This window comes from Clupea harengus, chromosome 12 (genome assembly GCF_900700415.2).
Source record: "Clupea harengus chromosome 12, Ch_v2.0.2, whole genome shotgun sequence".
Taxonomy (NCBI): domain Eukaryota; kingdom Metazoa; phylum Chordata; class Actinopteri; order Clupeiformes; family Clupeidae; genus Clupea; species Clupea harengus.
This window is the reverse complement of record NC_045163.1, coordinates 20,808,419-20,827,205: the sequence shown is the minus strand read 5'-3', so window position 1 is coordinate 20,827,205 and position 18,787 is coordinate 20,808,419. Positions and strand designations below refer to the sequence as shown.

General features: G+C 45.3%; 1 protein-coding gene across 1 annotated transcript in view; it reads left to right on the top strand.

The window, feature by feature from the left end:
• The window catches only part of LOC105902469 (collagen alpha-1(XXVII) chain A), a 52,442-nt gene that overhangs the window by 12,674 nt on the left and 20,981 nt on the right, over window positions 1-18,787 (top strand). The window contains exons 4-22 of the mRNA XM_031577819.2: window positions 1,187-1,240; window positions 3,908-3,961; window positions 5,460-5,513; window positions 5,702-5,755; window positions 6,797-6,841; window positions 7,788-7,841; window positions 9,037-9,081; window positions 10,485-10,538; window positions 12,562-12,606; window positions 13,791-13,844; window positions 14,529-14,573; window positions 14,748-14,801; window positions 16,544-16,588; window positions 16,997-17,050; window positions 17,406-17,459; window positions 17,601-17,654; window positions 17,773-17,826; window positions 17,931-17,984; window positions 18,208-18,252. Of these exons, the coding sequence (XP_031433679.1) occupies window positions 1,187-1,240; window positions 3,908-3,961; window positions 5,460-5,513; window positions 5,702-5,755; window positions 6,797-6,841; window positions 7,788-7,841; window positions 9,037-9,081; window positions 10,485-10,538; window positions 12,562-12,606; window positions 13,791-13,844; window positions 14,529-14,573; window positions 14,748-14,801; window positions 16,544-16,588; window positions 16,997-17,050; window positions 17,406-17,459; window positions 17,601-17,654; window positions 17,773-17,826; window positions 17,931-17,984; window positions 18,208-18,252 (972 nt within the window). The remainder of the gene's footprint in view (window positions 1-1,186; window positions 1,241-3,907; window positions 3,962-5,459; window positions 5,514-5,701; window positions 5,756-6,796; window positions 6,842-7,787; window positions 7,842-9,036; window positions 9,082-10,484; window positions 10,539-12,561; window positions 12,607-13,790; window positions 13,845-14,528; window positions 14,574-14,747; window positions 14,802-16,543; window positions 16,589-16,996; window positions 17,051-17,405; window positions 17,460-17,600; window positions 17,655-17,772; window positions 17,827-17,930; window positions 17,985-18,207; window positions 18,253-18,787) is intronic.

Sequence of the window (18,787 nt, the reverse complement as noted above, 5' to 3'; positions counted from 1 at the left end):
AGGCAGGTTAATTGCATTTTTAGGAACCTAGCCAGGGTGTGTGTTTATGTCTGTATCTGTGTGTGTGTTGTCCAGACAATAGCTGTCTGTCATTATCAAAGGCGTAATGCCCAAACCATGCCATTACGTAGTCCTCGCACAATACAACCCTGCACAAAAAATGCTAATAGACACTCAGCCTTACACACATACATGTGGAAAGACACACACACACACACTCATCTGCCACGGTGCATTGAACGTACATACACACAACACTTTTAAAATACACAAATAGGCTGTAGACACATACAGTCACACGCACCCATTTACTCGACCTCACCTTGCCCTCTGTGTGGACGTGTGTGTGTAATTTCTGTCACACACGAGCAGCTTTTAGAAACATACAAAGGCACATGTGTGTGCTCTGAAATGCACCATAAATTGTACGTGCATGTGTGTTCTTAGATCTCACTGCTGTAAAATATGGCAACACTACATAAACATACGCATACACACTCACACACACACTCACACACACACACTCACACTCACACACACACTACTCATTCACACACACACACTGCTCATTCACACACACACACTCACACACACACACACACTCACACTCACACACACACTACTCATTCACACACATGCGCGCGCACACACACACATACACACAGAGCCCTCTTTTCAATGGAGCCCTTTTTTCTTCTGCCACGTGGCCCTGTTGGGGGGGGGCGGGGGTATGTGAAGGGAGGGTGGGTGACTGAGGGAAAGAGGGGGTAGAGAGCATAAAAAGAGTGTGCTTTGCTCTCCCAAATTGTAAGCTTTTTAGGCTGCTCTCTCTTACTATGTCATAAGTACATTTATGAGCCTTGATGATAACAATTTCAATGGTGAAAACACCCCCAGGCTTGAGCCTCAAGAATAATGACTTTCAGGTTAAAGTCAGAATTCAACAATTCACTTACAGAGTGCAACTCGGATCAAATACCGGTCACATCAACAGACTTCACACTGCCTATTTATTCTAGAGACTAAACCAGATTAGTCAGAAATGTCACATTGAAACAATTGAGTTCATTCTAGGCTAAGTGACCTTTGCCATGTTTATGTGCTCTATCCCCCAGTGTAATGTCTTTGTGTGTGTATGTGTGTGTGTGTGTGTGTGTCTTTGTGTGTGTGTGTGTGCATTTTATAGGGATCTCCGGGACCACCGGGTAAGACAGGCCCTTCAGGAAAGCAAGGACCAAGGGTAAGTTGGCTTCAGGTAGTAGAAAGGGTAAAATACATTTTGATTGATGTATTTTCATGAGTGGGACTACTAGTGAAGTGTTGAAGTGGCGACGTTTCGCCTGCAAATAACTGTAATGACCAAGACAAGATGTGTTATCCTTGGAATCTGATGGGATATCTGGGATGTCAGCTGGGTTTAGGTAGGATAATTATTATTTTTTTTTTGGTTGGGTGTTTAGATTAGCCGTTATCTTGTTTTTCGAGGCTCTGATTCTTTGCTGTGCCTCCTCATGTTCTTACATGAATCACACACACACACACACACACACACACACACACACACACACACACACACACACACACACACACACACACACACACACACACACACCCACACACACACACACACACACACACACACACACACACTCTCCCTCGTCTATCTCTCTTATGGACTCAGTCAATAGTTTTGTTGTCAAAAGACATATGCTTTTAGGCATGCTGAAAATGAAAATGTCAACACATTGCTGCAATTTACATGTTTATGTCACGGAAAAATATAAACCAGCTGAAACAAAGAATCAGATTACATAGACTGCATAGTAATGTGGAGAAATGTATCTTTTCATTGTTTCCTCTGGGGTGCATCATTATTGTAGATTCAGAAACTGTTATTTTTAGACAAAAAATACCTTCATGTATGGCAGTATGCCTTTAGTATCTTTAATCTCATACATACATACATTCCTAGGGCCCTACTTATGACCATGTCCTTGAACCTTCTCCGCTTGCATGTGTTGTGTAGGCTATTTGATAAGTAGCCATAGCAGCAGTAGTTTGCGTGCAGTGGCAGTGTGCTGTATGACAAGAAAGCTCAGAAGACTCTTCCAAGGCCTGTGTGTGTTTCAGAGAGGGAAAGAGAGACTAGAAAAGTGAGACCAGAGAAAGTGAGAGACTCGTAGTTATATCTGATGGTATGATTCGTTAAGAAAAGAATAGAGTCTGATAAATGCATCACCTAGTCTCGTTCCCCTTCTCTCACTACTTGTCTGTCTGAAGCAGAAGGATCAAAGATGTCTCCGAAATCTGTTGCTGTGCCCGTGCGCAAGACACTTAACCAGAATGGCCCCCTAGGTGGCGCTGTTCATGCGGCCTTTGTTTCACTGCTCATAGTCTGGGCATTGAGAGGTAGCATTATCACTATAAAGTGGACTAATAAAAAAGACTTAGCATGTATGCAGAGGGGGAACATGCTTGTGAGTCTGTGTGTGGAGGACGTTGAGTGTTTTCATGTGTGTATGTGTGGGGTACTTCATGATGACAGAATGTTATGTTTTGCATCTATTCCTGAAAATTCATGTAATTAAAATACAGGTTTTCAGTGCGTACCCTGTTATTACAGAAAGCTCTGATTACACACACGCATGCACATATACACATGCATACACTCTCTCTTAGGCCCCTCGGTTGTACTCGGGTAGCTCTGCGGTTTCCATAGTTACAGTTCTAAACCTGTGGCTTCCTGGTCCACATCTCAGAATACCACTCGCAGACCCACCCACCACAGCCACCTGTGAGTGTGTGCATGTTTGTGTGTTTACATGTGTGATCGCAACATATATTTTTAATCTTTATTTGGCCATATGTGTGCGGTCTTCACAATGGTTACTTAAACATGAATAGTAATCCCAAAATTAGTTCCATCTCCAGTTGCACTTGTCACTTCTGTTGGATGGAATCTTCTGCAGTAAATATAAAATGCATGCCATGGGTGGTAATTGCTTGTGTGTGTGTGTGTGTGTGTGTGTGTGTGTGTGTGTGTGTGTGTGTGTGTGTATGTGTGTGACTGAGAGAGAGGTAGGGAGAGTGAGAGAGAGAATGTGAGATGGATGTTATGAAATTTAAAAGTGACAGCGGAATCTACAGTGTGCATCAATGCAGCATAGCCAAGCACAGGCCTGCATCTAACTGACAATGAGAGAGTACTATTCATTCAACTATCCAGATGTGTGTGTGTGTGTGTGTGTGTTGGGGGTGGGGGGAGAAGGAGAGAGTGTTTGTGTGTTTGTTTAGGTGTTAGTGGGTGTGTCTGTGTAAATGCATGTGTGTGTGTGTGTGTGTGTTTTTGTCTGATCTTGACCTCTGACCTTACCACAGATCTCCCTCTCTGACTTTTCACCCTGACCGCGTGGAGGGGCGGTGTGGGTCAGAATGGGGTCAAAGGTGACCAGAGAGTCACTCAGGGGTCGTCACAGCACAACTCCAATCCCCCCCCCCACACACACTTTTATTTCATTTCCATTAGCTTCTTCATCCCTCCCTCCTCAGCTCTGTTTGCTTTGGCTTTTACGTACCGTGACTGAGTCCTGCCCACCAGCTAAAGAGCTGCACTCAGCTCCCTTCCTCTGATTGGAGGAAAATGGCCTAGGGAGGCGCCAGTCATGCACGTTGTGAACTCCCGAACAGAGGCGGCCAGTCATTCGGAGTGGGAAGTGTTTAAACAGGCCAAAGGATGCTTTCCTGTCAAAGAACAGTGCACCCCTCAGAGGAGATTTCATCAGTTTGCTCTGAACTATTAGTGTCTTTAGATTAACTTCAGTGAACTCAGCCATAGCCATAGCTGTGTGGGTCTCTCTGTTCCCTTCTGTGCTCTTACTGTGGCTCTGTGTGTGTGTGTGTATTGTAGGGGCCTCCAGGACCTCACGGCAAACCGGGACGACCTGGTCCCCCAGGGCTCAAGGTAGGACTGCAGTCGCTTAAACACTCATGTCACTTACAACTCACACATGTACGCACACACACACACACACATGCACACATAACACACCCCCCGATGTCCTACTCCAGTCTGACACACAAAATGCACTTTTACTAGCGGCCATGAGCACAGCCTCTCACCTGGCCTGGTACCCAGTAGCAGACGTGAAACAGCAGCAGCCCCCGGCATCTGTGGCTGGTGACCTCATGCTGACTGCAGTTTCGGTTGTGGGGCTCTAGTCGGGGGGCTCACAGTATGTTCTGTTCTGGCATCTGTTCCCGAGCCTCTTTTTCCATTCAGCTCTTCAGATGTATTTATTTGACAAAGGGAACATTTTGGGGCTCATTAAAAATGAATGGGACTGCGGGACTGCTGTTCCTCCAAAACAAGGGTTGTCAAGCAGTTGCTAAGGAAATGATGATGCACCACTGCTGGAAGCCCCGGGTACCTCCCACGGGGATGCTGGGAATTGCAGTCCGGCACCCAGACACCTAATGACACACTCACACTCACATTCACAGACAAGCAAACTCTCTCTCTCATACACACACAAACACACACACGCATACATACAGGCTTGCAAACACACACACACACACACACACACACACACACACACGCACACACATACTGCACATACACACATTTATACCTATGGATACACAGATGTTCTCTCCCCCTCTTTCACAAACAGAGTCTGACATACTAGCACACTCTCTCTTGTACCTGTGTAGACACACACAACCATGCACACACACACACACACACACAGATTTGTTTTATTGTTGTGCAAACCTGTCATCAGCATTTTAGGCTAATAGACATGTTGAGTGATATCCAAAGTGAGTGGACTGTGAGAAAATTCCTCTGTGTTTGTGTGAGCGTGTCTGAGTAAGTCGGAATTCTTTAACGTTTCTGAGCCATTACTCTGCCTTCCTTTTCTGTGAGCTGGTGTTTCCATGTTTCCAGAAAAGCTGTAAAACATATGCACACTCATTGACATGCTTTTAGGACACACGCACACACACACACACACACACACACACACACACACACACACACACACAAACATTAATCCCCCCCCCCCAAAACTCCCGTCACTAAAACACTTGAAAACACCAGGTGTGTGTGTGTGTGTGTGTGTGTGTATGTTTGTGTTTGTGTTTGTGTATCTGTGCTTGTGAGGGAGTAGAGCTTGCTGATTGTTTGATGTTGTCCTTGTCTGCCAGCAGGACTTCAGCTCTTAATACCTTAGCCGTGCCTTTGAAGTATAAAACCTGGGAGTGTTTACATACACACTAACAAATGTACACACTCGTGGAGCTCACACATATACAGGACCTAAAGATTACTCACTGAATCATTAATATATACACAGGCATATATACACACACACACACACACACACACACACACACACTTGCATATGCACACACCACACACTTCTTAATGTTTTCGAAATGTCTTTTTTTTGTCTCAGGGTCATAAAGGAGACCCAGGGCTTTCTCCAGGAAAATCACCCAATGGGGACAAAGTAAGACCACACACACACACACACACACACACATATACACAAACACACACACACACACACACACCTATACATACGTGTTATCTAAAATGGGAGCAGGTCAGAAGATAATTTTCAGCCGAAAAATAGTGTCTGTTGATTGTTTGTATTGATTGTTTGCATTGATTGTTTGTTTGTTTGTTGTCTCTCAGGGAGACCTGGGCATCATGGGGCCTGTGGGATTGCCTGGTCAGGCCGGGCGGAGGGTAGGCTATAAAGCGCACAGACATGCACACACGCACATACTGTACACGTCCTCTTTTGTGAAGGCTCAAATTGCTAGTTGTATCTGGGTGACTCAGCCAAAGACAACTCATGAATAACTGCTTCTGGGCCAGAAAATGAAACATTGTGGGTAAATGCTCCATTACATAAGTGTGCTCTTGTCTGTGAGGGTTTGTGTGTGCATGCATACGCAGTATGTGTAGACGTTCATGTGAGCGTTCATGCAGCTATCTGCATGTTTGTGAATGTGTTTTATTTCTAGCTGGTACCTGGATTTAGGTCATAAATATGCATGTGTTAAGCATGTAAATAAATGCTGTGTATATATGTTTGAATGAGTGTGTGTGTGTGTGTGTGTGTGTGTGTGTGTGTGTGTGTGTGTGTGCACGTGATTATATGGAGCTGGCTTCATGTGTTTTCAATTAAAGATCTGCTGCCTCAGAAAAATAGTACACACTCACTTACACAAACGTACCCACACATACACACACAATCATGTTGGTTTGATGGTTGGACGACACAGCAACATCCCTCTTTCCTAGATATTCGGCAGCATGTTTTCGGAAAACAGAGACTCCTCTCTTTCTCTCTCTCTTCTCTCTTTTTTTCTCTCTCTCTCCCTCCTTCCCTCTCCCCCTCCCACCGTAACTCACTCTATCATTCACGCGTTTTTTCCGCTGGTTGTTCATTTCTCTGTAGTCAGCACAATCCACAGTGTTCTGCGGTTTAGTTATGGCTCATGCACACACACACACACACACACACACACACACACACACACACACACACAGCATAAGGTCTGAGTCCAACAGGAAGGCATTTATATTATACCTGCACGCACACACATGCTCTCTGCCAGGTAGTACTGTTCAGATGAGTGCTTACAGCATGTTAGATTTATGCCGTGTGCTGTGTGTGTGTGTGTGTGTGTGTGTGTGTGTGTGTGTGTGTGTGTGTGTTTGAGTGACTGACTGTGTGTCTGTGTTTGTCTTTGTCTCATTTTTGCATTTCTATTCTTGTAGGGGCAGAAGGGCCATCCAGGTCCAGTGGGCCTTCCAGGAGATCAAGTGGGTACAAACTACCCTCCCTTTCTCATTCCCTTTCTCCTTTCCTCTCTCTCTCTCTCTCTCTCACTGTCTCTCTCTCTCTCTCTCTCTCTCACTGTCTCTCTCTCTCTCTTTGCCAGTTTGTGTATCCCTCATTGTCTCTTTAACTTCTCTTCAAGAGTAAATGGTCTTGTCAGTGCATTTCAGAGTAGTTTCCCAATAGAGGAACATAAACACTCTCACACACTTAGTCTGTCTTTATCAAACGCACACACACACACACACGCACGCACGCACGCACGCACGCACGCACACACACACACTCACACACACACACACACACACACACACACACAAACACACAAACACACACACATACACACACAGAGAGACTCATATATACATAGAGTGGATGTCCTCTCTTTACAAACGCCCCCTCCTTTCCCATGAGGATGACATCATTTGGAAAGAGGGAGCACCTGCATTGTCTCATATAAACACACACGTGCGCACACACATGTCGTCGTCCCCCACCCCCCACCCACACACACATTACCTGATAGATTCATATGGTCTTGCACACCATCACTCACTAACAGCAATACACATACTAATGATGTATGACAACAGTCATTTTGTGAAATTCCACTGCGTAAACACAATTACTGTTATTTTGATTGAAGATGGTTCTGATTCTGATTCTGAATCTTCTGATTCTGATTCTGATTGCATAATAACACATGGTTTGATCTGTCACTTGAGCTATGCATTTGCTCTGACTCACATAAGTCTTCATATATTGAGCCTCATCCTCACTTGGTCCCTATTCAGTTTCAAAAGTTAAAGTGATGAGTTTTGCTGATATTATGCATGTCTGTGTCTCACTACCCCTCTCTGTCTATCTGTCTATCTGTCGGTCTGTCTGTCTGTCTGTCTGTCTCTGTTTCTCCCCGTCTTTCTCTTCCAGGGTTTACAGGGTCCTGATGGATTGCCTGGGGCCAAAGGTTATCCTGGCAGGCAGGTGCAGTAATCCTCTATTGCTGCGCTGTGTGTGTATGTGTGTGTGTGTGTGTGTGTGTGGGGGGGGGGGCGGCATGTGGGATTGTGTGTACTTGTGTGTGTGCTGAATGAGTGCACTTCAGTTCATGTTTGAGTGTATGTGACAACCAATGTTTGTGTTTGTTTGTTTGTTTGTTTGTGTGTGTGTGTGTGTTTGTGTGTGTTTATGTGTGTGTGTGTTTATGTGTGTGTATGCAGAAAAGCATGTGTGTGTACAGTATCGGTTTGTGTCTGATATTGAGTATGGCCAGAGGCTGTTTCAGATTAGTGTGTAACTCCTAATTAGCAGAGCAGGAGGATTCAGCCTAGATGGATCTCTGTCCCACCGATCAGGTGACTGTAGCTGCTGCTTTATGCAAGCCTCACTTGAAAGCCATCCAGAGGAAAACAGCTGATTCCCGTGCCCTTGTAGAGCGGCGCCTCCAAGCTCTTTTCCTTCCTACATCTGTTACCCACACTGGCCCTCACCTCTCTTCCCTGATTACGCAACAAAATGGATTAAGGACATATTTGGCCAGGCAATCGCACTGCTATGCATAGAACATTTTCTAACTAATTATTATGTCCCACAGTACAAAAACGGTCATGAGCTTATTTCAAGATACCTATTGGGTGACAGTCAGTTATCTGGTGGATTGCAGTTAGTGAAGATACATATTTGGTCACAGTTCACACCTGTTTGATTCACAGTTAACACTGAGAGTTAGTAAGGCCTTCTTCGTAAGGCCACCCTTTTTTTTCCTTCAGTCAGATCACAATGAACACAGAGACTGAGCAAGGCTCCTCTCACGCCCAGATAACACCTAACACAGAAACAGATTCAGGCCCTGCAGGAGACAGAGGAGGAATTGTTCCCTCTCTTGGGAGACTGACATTTGACTTCAGTATGGATGTCATGCACAGAGGAACCACACTACTTACCTGTGTTCCCTCTCTCCCTGTCTCTCTGCCCCCTCCCTCTGCCTTCCTCTCTCTCACTCTCCCTCGCGCTCCCTGTCCTCTTACCCCCATCTCCCCCTTTTCCTTTCTCTCTCTCTCTCTCTCTCTCCCTCTCTCCCTCTCTCTCCCTCTCTCTCTCTCTCTCTCTCTCTCCCCTCTCTCTCTCTCCCGCTCTCTCTCTCTCTCTCTCTCTCCCTCTCTCTCTCTCTCTCTCTCAGGGTTTGCCTGGGCCTATAGGACCTCCAGGACCAAAAGGCGCACGGGTAGGTGGACCAATCGCTATTTTCTTTCAGCAACACTTCCTGTTTAACCCATCGCAGGCCAGAAAGTGCGGTGTGAAAGCAACCTTGTCTTCTGTGCTCATGTTCTTTCCCACTTCCTAAGTTACTCCCCTCTCCTTCTCTTTCTCTCGCTCTTGCTATCCATCCCTCGGTCTCTGTTTTTTTGTCACAATATAAAGCTTTCTCAAGGGACTCTTCTCGGTGGCTGTCATAAGTTAACTCCTCAACTTACGCACACAGGCACGTACAAACACAGACACACACACTCTCACGCACAAACACACACACTTACCGAGCTGCATTAAAGGCTCTTTATCAGAGAAGGCCCCTCCCCCATAGGCAGGAATTTCCTGTTTAAATTCAAACTGAGGCCCTGCTGTCTACACCCCCCCCCCCCCCCCCCCCCCCCTCTGTCCTTCACACACACACACACACACACACACACACACACACACACACACACACACAGGAGACCCCCTGTCTATATCCCCCCTGAACACACAGTTATGCTCTGCACACACATTCATAGACACTGCCTTTACTGACATAGGACATGTGTGCATACACACACGATCAAATGACGCAAAAAAACGTCTTCACACTCTGTCCTTGCATATATGTCTAGTACTTGAATGTATGCGTGATTCATATGGCACACACACACACATATACAGGCTTGTGTACCTAAAAAGTTACATGCGCATGGACCATCTTTAAACAGGAACCCGTCACATCTGTTTTTGTCATGCCACCCTGTGTTTCTCTGCTTTGTCTTTCTTTGTTGTTGTTCTGTTGTATTTTACTAGCTGATATTGTTTTGCTCTCCAGATATGTGTTTTCACTGGTTTGTGTGTGTGCAGGCATGCTTGCTTGTTGTTTGTGTGTGTGTGTGTGTGTGTGTGTGTGTGTCTGTGAGTATGCTTGCCTGTGTGAGTGTGTGTATGGGTGTGTTTGTGTGTGTGTGTGTGTGTCTGAGTATGCTTGCCTGTGAGTGAGTGTTAGTATGTGTGCGTTTGACCGTGTGTGCGTAGGTACAGATCCCTGAGGTGAGAGTATGTGCCCTTGGACTACATCGTGGAACCCAGCACCATGCAGTCCATGGGCATATACACTTGCCTCATGGCTTTGATCTTCATGAAGACCCCCATCTATCCATCCATCCCTCTGTCCATCCATCCGTTGGGGGCAACTCGTCATCACTTCACCATCGACTGCTGCGATTGGACACAATGCCCCCCAGGAAGTCTTCGCCCACCGATTAGTGTGATCATGTCATCAAAATTCTAAAATGTTATTAAGTTACCTCCTTTTTCTCTCTCTTTCTCTCTCTCTCTCGCTCTCTCTCTCTCTCTCTCTCTCTGTCTTTCTCTCCCTCTCTTTTACAGGGTTTTATTGGGATCCCAGGGCTATTTGGTTTACCTGGAGCTGACGGAGAGCGAGTGAGTGTGTTCCACCATCAAAGTCACCGGCACGCCGTTATTGGGCATTGTTAGGCACGGCTCCTAGCATGTTTCCAGCACTGGCGCTTTTACGAGTTAAAGTATCAGATGTCTTCCCTCAAGTCCCTCGAGCAGTGTAAACAACAGCTGGTTGCCATGCAACAGAGCAGAGCAAGCCTCATCGGGGGCTCTCAAAACATCGCGCTGACTGTGACTAAGCAGAGCTAGCCTCACACGGGGAGTTCTAGAACCCCTTTACTAGCTATGACTCAGCAGAGCTAGCCTCACACGACGGGGAGTTCTAGAACCGCAGCACTAGCGGTGACTCAGTAGAGCTTGTGTCACTGGGGACTTTTAAAGTTTTGTCTGTTTTTTTTTCCTTTGGCTCTAAGAATAAATCTCAGTGGAGTAATCTGCTGAAATTACACCGCGGAGATTTATTAGCTCTGGAGACGGCTCAGTCCGGCCAGATGAATGGGGTCTTATTCGCTGGCTAATGGCGCGTGCAGCCCTGGAGGTCCGGTTTCTGTAAGCCGAAAACAAATCCGTGCACCCTGCACTCGAGCGCAGCGCTGCGCTCCCCGCTGGTTGATGACGCCAGCCAATGAAGTCAAAGCTCTCAGGCTGAGCTCGACCGGTGCTCGCCAAGTGTCCTCCTCCTCTGGCCCTGTCTGTACCCTTGTCCTACTCTCTCTCTCGGGTTTTATTTTCTTTCTCTCCCCTCTCTTTACTACTCTCATTCTTCTCCTCCTTGCCCTCCTCTGTTTGTTCTTCTCCTCTCCCCCCATCTCCATTCTTCCTCCTCTGTTTCCGTGCTCTGTGCTGCTCCCCCTCTAATCCTCCCCTCTCTTTGCATTTCCTCTCTCCGTTGTGATTTTCTTCATTTTTCGCCTTTCCTCTCCTCCTCTCCTCCTCCTCCTCCTCCTCCTCCTCTGCTTGAGTCTTTCCTCCTTTTCACTGCTTTTATTGAGCGTGTTTCTGTTTGATTATCTTTGCCAAACAACTGCTTGACTGAGAACAAGCTTGGAGGTTGTGCCGATGGGGCCACTGCTGGGTTTCTATGAGATGTGTAAGTAGGAGAGCAGACCTGCGGTGTTATGTAAGAGCTCAAGTAGATCAGCAGACTTATGTAAGTCGGAGGATGCATTTGTAGTGTCAGGTTAGCTTGAGTGGGTTGGGAAGAACATGGAGCTGGATCTGCTGGATCTGCTGGATCTGCAGAGGGAGGTAGCTTCGATGAACCACTCATGCACAAAGATGCACACACACACTTTCACATGTGTACACATAGGTGAACAAACACACACACAAATACACCGTAACACAAACACACACACAAACACACACACAAATGCACCGTAACACAAACACACACACACACACACACACACACACAAATACACCGTAACACAAACATTTTCTGTCTCACACTGGAGCATTCATGCACAACGTCCTTCACATACACATGAATACTTAAGTGCTTGAACTTCAAGAGACCTCTTGCCTGTGCCCCATAACGACCGGCACATACACAAACACACATATGCACGCACGTGCACACACATGCACGCACGCGCGCACACACACACACACACACACACACACACACACAGTCTAACTAATGACAGGCTATTAGCTGACTTACTACACCCACGGGTATTGTCTCTATGGAAACCAGAAACTAGCATCTAAAAGTATTGTGCAATATGCACATGCACACACAAACATTTGCAAGCAACACATTGTAAAATGCCCTGTATTACATGCTCTCCCTGGCACACACACATCATTAGTAATAAAATGTGCCCTATATGACATCATCATTCTCCCCTTAGTCTGTTTGCCCGGTTTCTCTCGGTTGCTGGGTCGCACTGTTGCACAGTATCTCTCTCTCTCTGTCTGTTACTATCTCTTTCCCACACACACACACAGACACAGACACACTTTCATCACTCTCACTTTCTCTCTCACTTTCTCTCCCCCCTCCCCCTCTCTCTGGCTCTCACTGTCTCTGTCTCTGTAGGGTATTCCTGGACCACCGGGGAAGAGAGGGACGATGGGTAGGCCGGTAAAGTTTTGTCTCCACATCTTTTTAGACCATAAGTTGTGTTTGTGAGTGTATGACTGCCTGACTCGTCTGTAAGGATCCCCGTCTGTGTTTTTGAGTGTCTGACTGTCTGCTGTGTCTGCATGTGTCGTTCTCTGTTTGTTTACGTGTGTTCTCATGCCAAACAACCTCATTCTGCTGAATTGTTTGCGGAGAAGAACATGGCTCTGGGACACTCGTCTGAGAAATGTGCTACCAATCAGTCACGTTGGGTAAAAGATGTAGACTGGGCTCTCTCCAGTGGCGTATACAGCTGAAAAGGTTTCATCCCCGGGCTTTGGCTGGGGTCTCTCAATCTCAGCAGTTGTCCTCCAACTTCCTTCTGGTTGGCTGGGCTGCTGGATCCATAACCAGTTACCCTGGTAGAACTAAAGGTGAAATGAGTTTGCTAGTAGTTCCTCTACTAGCTGATTCTTGTCCAAGTTCCTGTTCCTGACTATGTCTATGTGTGATACTGGCATCACAATTCAGTGCAATCTCTATAGTCTTGTCAGCTGTCTTTCTCTGACAGTGAAGAATTGCTTCAGCGGATTGTGGGAGAAGGATCTGTGTATCAGATGTTGGGACACGCCCGCTAACTTGTTGCACATGTAACTGGCTTTGAATCGATACAAGTGGACTTGATCAGATCTTTCGGAACAGGTTTTCAAGCTGTTGCCCTGGAGAGTCACCTGTCACATCTTACCCCTGCTCTTGGAGACATTAGAGTGTTTATTAGTAATACCACTAATAATGATGACGGGGTATAGAAGTGAACTAAATGGGTTTATTAGTAATACCACTAATAATGATGACGGGGTATAGAAGTGAACTAAATGGGTTTATGTAGTAATACCACTAATAATGATGACGGGGGTACAGAAGTGAACTAAATGGGTTTATGTAGTAATACCACTAATAATGATGATGGGGGTATAGAAGTTAACTAAATGGGTTTTGTAGCACATTTACTACCATTTTGAACATTTATGTGATCTTTCTTAAAAATGTAACTTTGTCTTTTTCTCATTTATTTCTCTCTTCTTCTTACTCTTTGTCTCTTACAAACACACACACACACACACTCACATATACACACACACACACACACACACTCACATACATACATGTTCTTTCTATATTTCTTTCTTGCTATCCCTTTCCAGGGGTTTCCAGGTGATTTTGGTGAAAGAGGACCACCAGGACTTGACGGGGAACCAGTAAGTTGAAATGTTAGGGTACATTTGTGTGTGTGTGTGTGTGTGTGTGTGTGTGTTTGCCTGTGTGCTGAAATATGCCATAGTTCATCTAGTCTTTCCCTTGTACCCTCATTGATTCATGTCAGATGATGTAATTAGGAGTTTAGCAGAGGAAGTGCTAAATTTGGAGTTCCCCACTTCCTGTGCTGTCTCCCTCTGTCCTGAAGCAGAGGAGAGAAGTGCTCCTTTCATCCCTAAATCACCTTTTGGGAGGAGCGGAAATGGGTGCAGCACAAGAGACCCATCCACACACACACACACACACACACACACACACACACACACACACATACACACACACACACACAACCGGCCCCTCAGTGTCCACCATGGTCCTGTCAATGTGCCTTTAAAACACATAAAAAAAATCACAATCTCACACGTTCATGCCACATACGCACTCACAAAAAAAAAAGCATGTCCATAAACACTCACTTCCACTGGCTGTAACACAGCAGCGATGCAGGACAAAAATACACTCCCAGACACCCACACATCAGAGAGAGACTCTTCTGTTTGTTCTCCCCCAAACATTAAATTAGATGTTTTGTCAACATGACAAGGGGTTGCAGTATATCACCTCTCTCTCCCTCCCTCTGCGTGTCTCTTTCTCACTCTCTCTCTCTTCCTCTTTCGCTTACACAGGGCACACTGGGGCTTCCAGGGCCTCCCGGAGTGCGTGGACTAGTTGTGAGTATAAACCATCATCACCAACCATACCCAGATTGCATACATACTTGGCGCACTGCCATCATCACCAACCATACCCAGATTGCATACATACTTGGCGCACTGCCAGTAAATGTATATCAATGTTGTCGCTATGTGGGATCTGTAATATGTACCCTTTCTGTCTGGATGCAGGGTGATATGGGACCTGCAGGCCCTATGGGGTTGACAGGGCCCTTCGGCTTGAAGGTGAGGAACATTTGGAACTACCATACATACACTCTTACCATATTTATGGTTTATACCATGTTTATGGTCTACAGCCTTACGGTACGAACACATGCCAGCGATGCAAAACGCTTCCATCGCTTTGAGTGGGCGTGGCGTAGCGTGTGGAAATAGGATAACAGACTGGACTAGCGAGCTTGTTAGCAGGCTAGCCAGCTAGTAGGCTATCTAGTCACTTCCTGTTAGCCCAGGATTAAATATACAGTATAACATACCAGGAACAACAACAACCCCTTACAAGGCCATCCAAGCCTTTCTTATTAGCAAATGAAACAACCGAACGAGGCCATAGTCCTGCAATTTTCAAACCGTCAGAGACAACACCAAACAATGTGATTGACCGCTGCTGGCGAAATTCGCTCCTCATTTGCATAGGATTAAACTCTCCCCAACTTTTTTCTCTCGCTTTGTCCAAATCGCTGGTCTACGTCACAATGGATTGCCTCCCAACAGAAATGAACGGGATTTAGAATTTCGCTTCCGTTGCGTCGCTGGCATGTGTTCGTACCGTTAGACTGTGAGAAGGTGGTGGTTTTATAGGAGCCCTTGGTTCAATATTGCCTGAATGAAGAGGAATGAATTTGTTTTAGTGTCGATAAAGTGAAACTAATCATCTTGAGGTCTTACATGTTTTCGAATGGTTTTAAGGGCAGTGATGAGCACTACAGTATGATTAATTCAACAGTTTTAGATACTGGTTTGAATGTTGACTGCCTTGTTGCTGCATTGTTACAGTTTATGGATAGGACTCCATGGATGTGTCCCCCTATCTCCCCCATCTCCTTGTCTCATTTTGCGCTACACGTGTGGACTCACACATGCAAGGGCCCTATACAGTTAGCATAGGCAAAATCAGTGCAATACATACAGTCTTTATGCTCCATTTGAGGTTTTTTACAACACCCTTGGCACTGTAACGTTTGTTCTAGTTACATTTTTGGTGATATATCTAAGTTGCGACTAAGCTTTCGTACTGTAGTTGAATGTCTTCTCTTTATTATTGCATTGCCAACACTGTATGACTTCTTTCCCTGTGTGGCGCCTGCTCTGACTGTTCTTTTAAATACCGTATGTGAAAGTTTGTGACTAGCATAATGTTTTCAGCTAAAGTTTGTGTCATCCTACCAGTCAGAGTTAGTAAAGAGCACACATAGACACCACACACACAGTGACCTCTGATGGATTTTGCTCAATTTACAATTCTTATAAATATTATGCTTACTCAAGACACACACACACACACCCAAACACACGCACACACACACACACACACACACACACACACACACACACACACACACACACACACACACACACATGCATACACACACACAGTCCTTGAATGTCATTTCTTGCTTAAAGAAACTTAGAAAAATAAAGTTAAGCCAGCAGGTCTCGCAGAAGGGAACTTAACAGCAGACTGCCCTAGATGATGACTGTGAGTGATGATGGTTTTATTGTTGTTGTACTCTCAGTTTAAATACATTGCAGTCTATATTATTTGGTGATATTTTACAGTCACATGCCGACTGCTAAAAACCTGCAAAACAGTAAGACATACTTGTACGTGTGTGTGTTTGTGTGTGTGTGTGTGTGTGTGTGTGTGTGTCTGCATGTGTTTCTGTGTGTGTGATCATGTGTCATTGTGATGCTTGTTGGTGCTTTCTCATTTTATTCTATGTGCTTTTGTGTTTTTGTTGCAGGGGGTGTTTGGGAACGTGGGCCCTATCGGACTGAAAGGTGATAAGGTGATCTGAAAGCGTGTTATTGGCCTGTATCTCAGCATGTGATCATAAAATCACCCCATTGGTCTGTCTCAATTACGCATGTGATCATAAAATCACCCCATTGGTCTGTTTCAATTACGCATGTGCTCTTCAGGCTCTAATTGGCCATGGCCAGCCTTTGCAATGAATATGATCTGTATGTGATCTGAATGGTGTCTTAATTGAAAGTAATTGCCTGCTTTTAGTTCTCTGTGCCTGTACCAGTGTATGTGTACTTTGTTAGTGTATACATAAGGTGCTTGAAGCATGTGTGAAAACCTTTTTATTGTTTTCTAATAGAGTGCACATCCTTCCCCCTTCCTCTCTCTCTCTCTCTCTCTCTCTCTCTCTCTCTCACACACACACACTCTCCCTTTCTCTATTATTCAGGGGGATGTTGGCCTTCCTGGCAAGCAAGGAGAGATTGGGTTCTCAGGAGACAAGGTATCCCCTACTTACAGACATGCACTGTTCAGAAGCTCACAGTCATACAGTCAGAGCTGACTCAGCAAAATGGTTGAGCCAGATGTCTGATTCTTACCGTCTGGACATTTACCCATGAACCCCCTACACATACACACACACACACACACATACACACACACACACACACTGGCTCATTCTATAGAGAGAATGTTTTTTGCAGGTTAGCAGAGTTCTAAAATAGTGAGTGTGTGTGTTTGAGTGTGTGTGTGTGTGTGTGTGTGTGTGTGTGTGTGTGTGTGTGTGTGTGTGTATGTGTATGTGCCTATGTTTGTGTGCCTGTGGGTGTATTTATCTATGTCTTTGTGTGTCTTAGGGTATTCAAGGTATACCAGGGTTGCCCGGTCTGCAAGGAAAACCAGGCCTTCAGGTGAGCTTCTATCAAACGCCCGTAGACTAAACTTACTGTACACTGTAAAACCCTGTAATTCATTCCCTGTATATGTTGAACCAGGTGTTCAGCAGCACTGAGCTGTGTTTGTGTGTGTGTTTGTGTGTGTGTGTGTCTCAGGGTAGACCAGGCGAAAGAGGTCCTGACGGGATACCTGGTCCCCAAGGGCCAGAGGTAAGCTCAGTTCTCCACACACTATATAACAGCACTTATGATGATTACATGTGTAATAAACACAAATAGGTAATAAGTTTCATCACTGATACTGATCAAGAGTGATTGTATTCATCAGGGTTTTCCTGGAGACATCGGACCACCTGGACACAACGGCCTTGAGGGTCCAAAGGTATGAAGTGTATATTACTTTTTGCATGTGTGAATTTATGTATGCAATGATCTGTGTGATTTCGTTTTTTTTTCCGTTAAACTACTCTTTGTGTCTCTGCTCAGGGAAAGCTTGGAGCAAGGGGATTACCTGGGCCTAAAGGAGGTGCTGGACTGCTGGTACGTTTGTGTTTGTGTTTGTGTTTGTGTGTGGTTTTGCTAATAAGAGTATTAATGACTGGGTGGTTTCTGTGTGTCTGTGTCTCTGTTTTGTGTGTGTAACAGGAAGAGAGAGAAACAGAGTGTTTGCGTATGTGTTTGTGTGCATGCGTGCTACATTGAATGGAGTCATCGTTCTTCCTTTAGTAGTAAATCCTTATGTCATCATCATCTTTGTTTCCAGGGCGATGAGGGGCCAATAGGCCCACCAGGACCACCAGGACATGAGGTGAGCTTTGATTGTCAGAGCTGCAGAAAGTTCAAATGAGAGCGCCTGGTAACAATTAGCTCTTCTTAAAGGAGATGGCTGCACCGATGTCTGAATCGCTGACAGGAGCGGCTATACTCTCTGTAAAGCCATAGATTTCAGCAGATGTAATGGGATTAGTCATAGTGGGAAGAGTTAGAATTAGCAAAAATTGGCCTCTGGTCTTTTGGCATGATACCATCTGGGATGACAAGCCCATCTATCATAAACCATATTGTTTGGATTATGTATAATGAGTATTTTTTGTGTGCAAAGATTGCTTTTGACTGTTTTACTGCCACAGCGCTTCCTCATAGAATGCATAGATGTCTATGTGTGTGCTTGTGTACGAGCATGTCTGTCCTCCTGTGACAATGGCCTGTCTCACATTTAGAATGTCTCACATTTAGAACAGAGAATCAGTCATGTTTCTAAGGCGGTTGAGACTGACCACGAGGTGGTGCTGTGTGCTATGTGGAATCCCATTATAAAATGGAAGCGTTTCCCTATTCTCAGC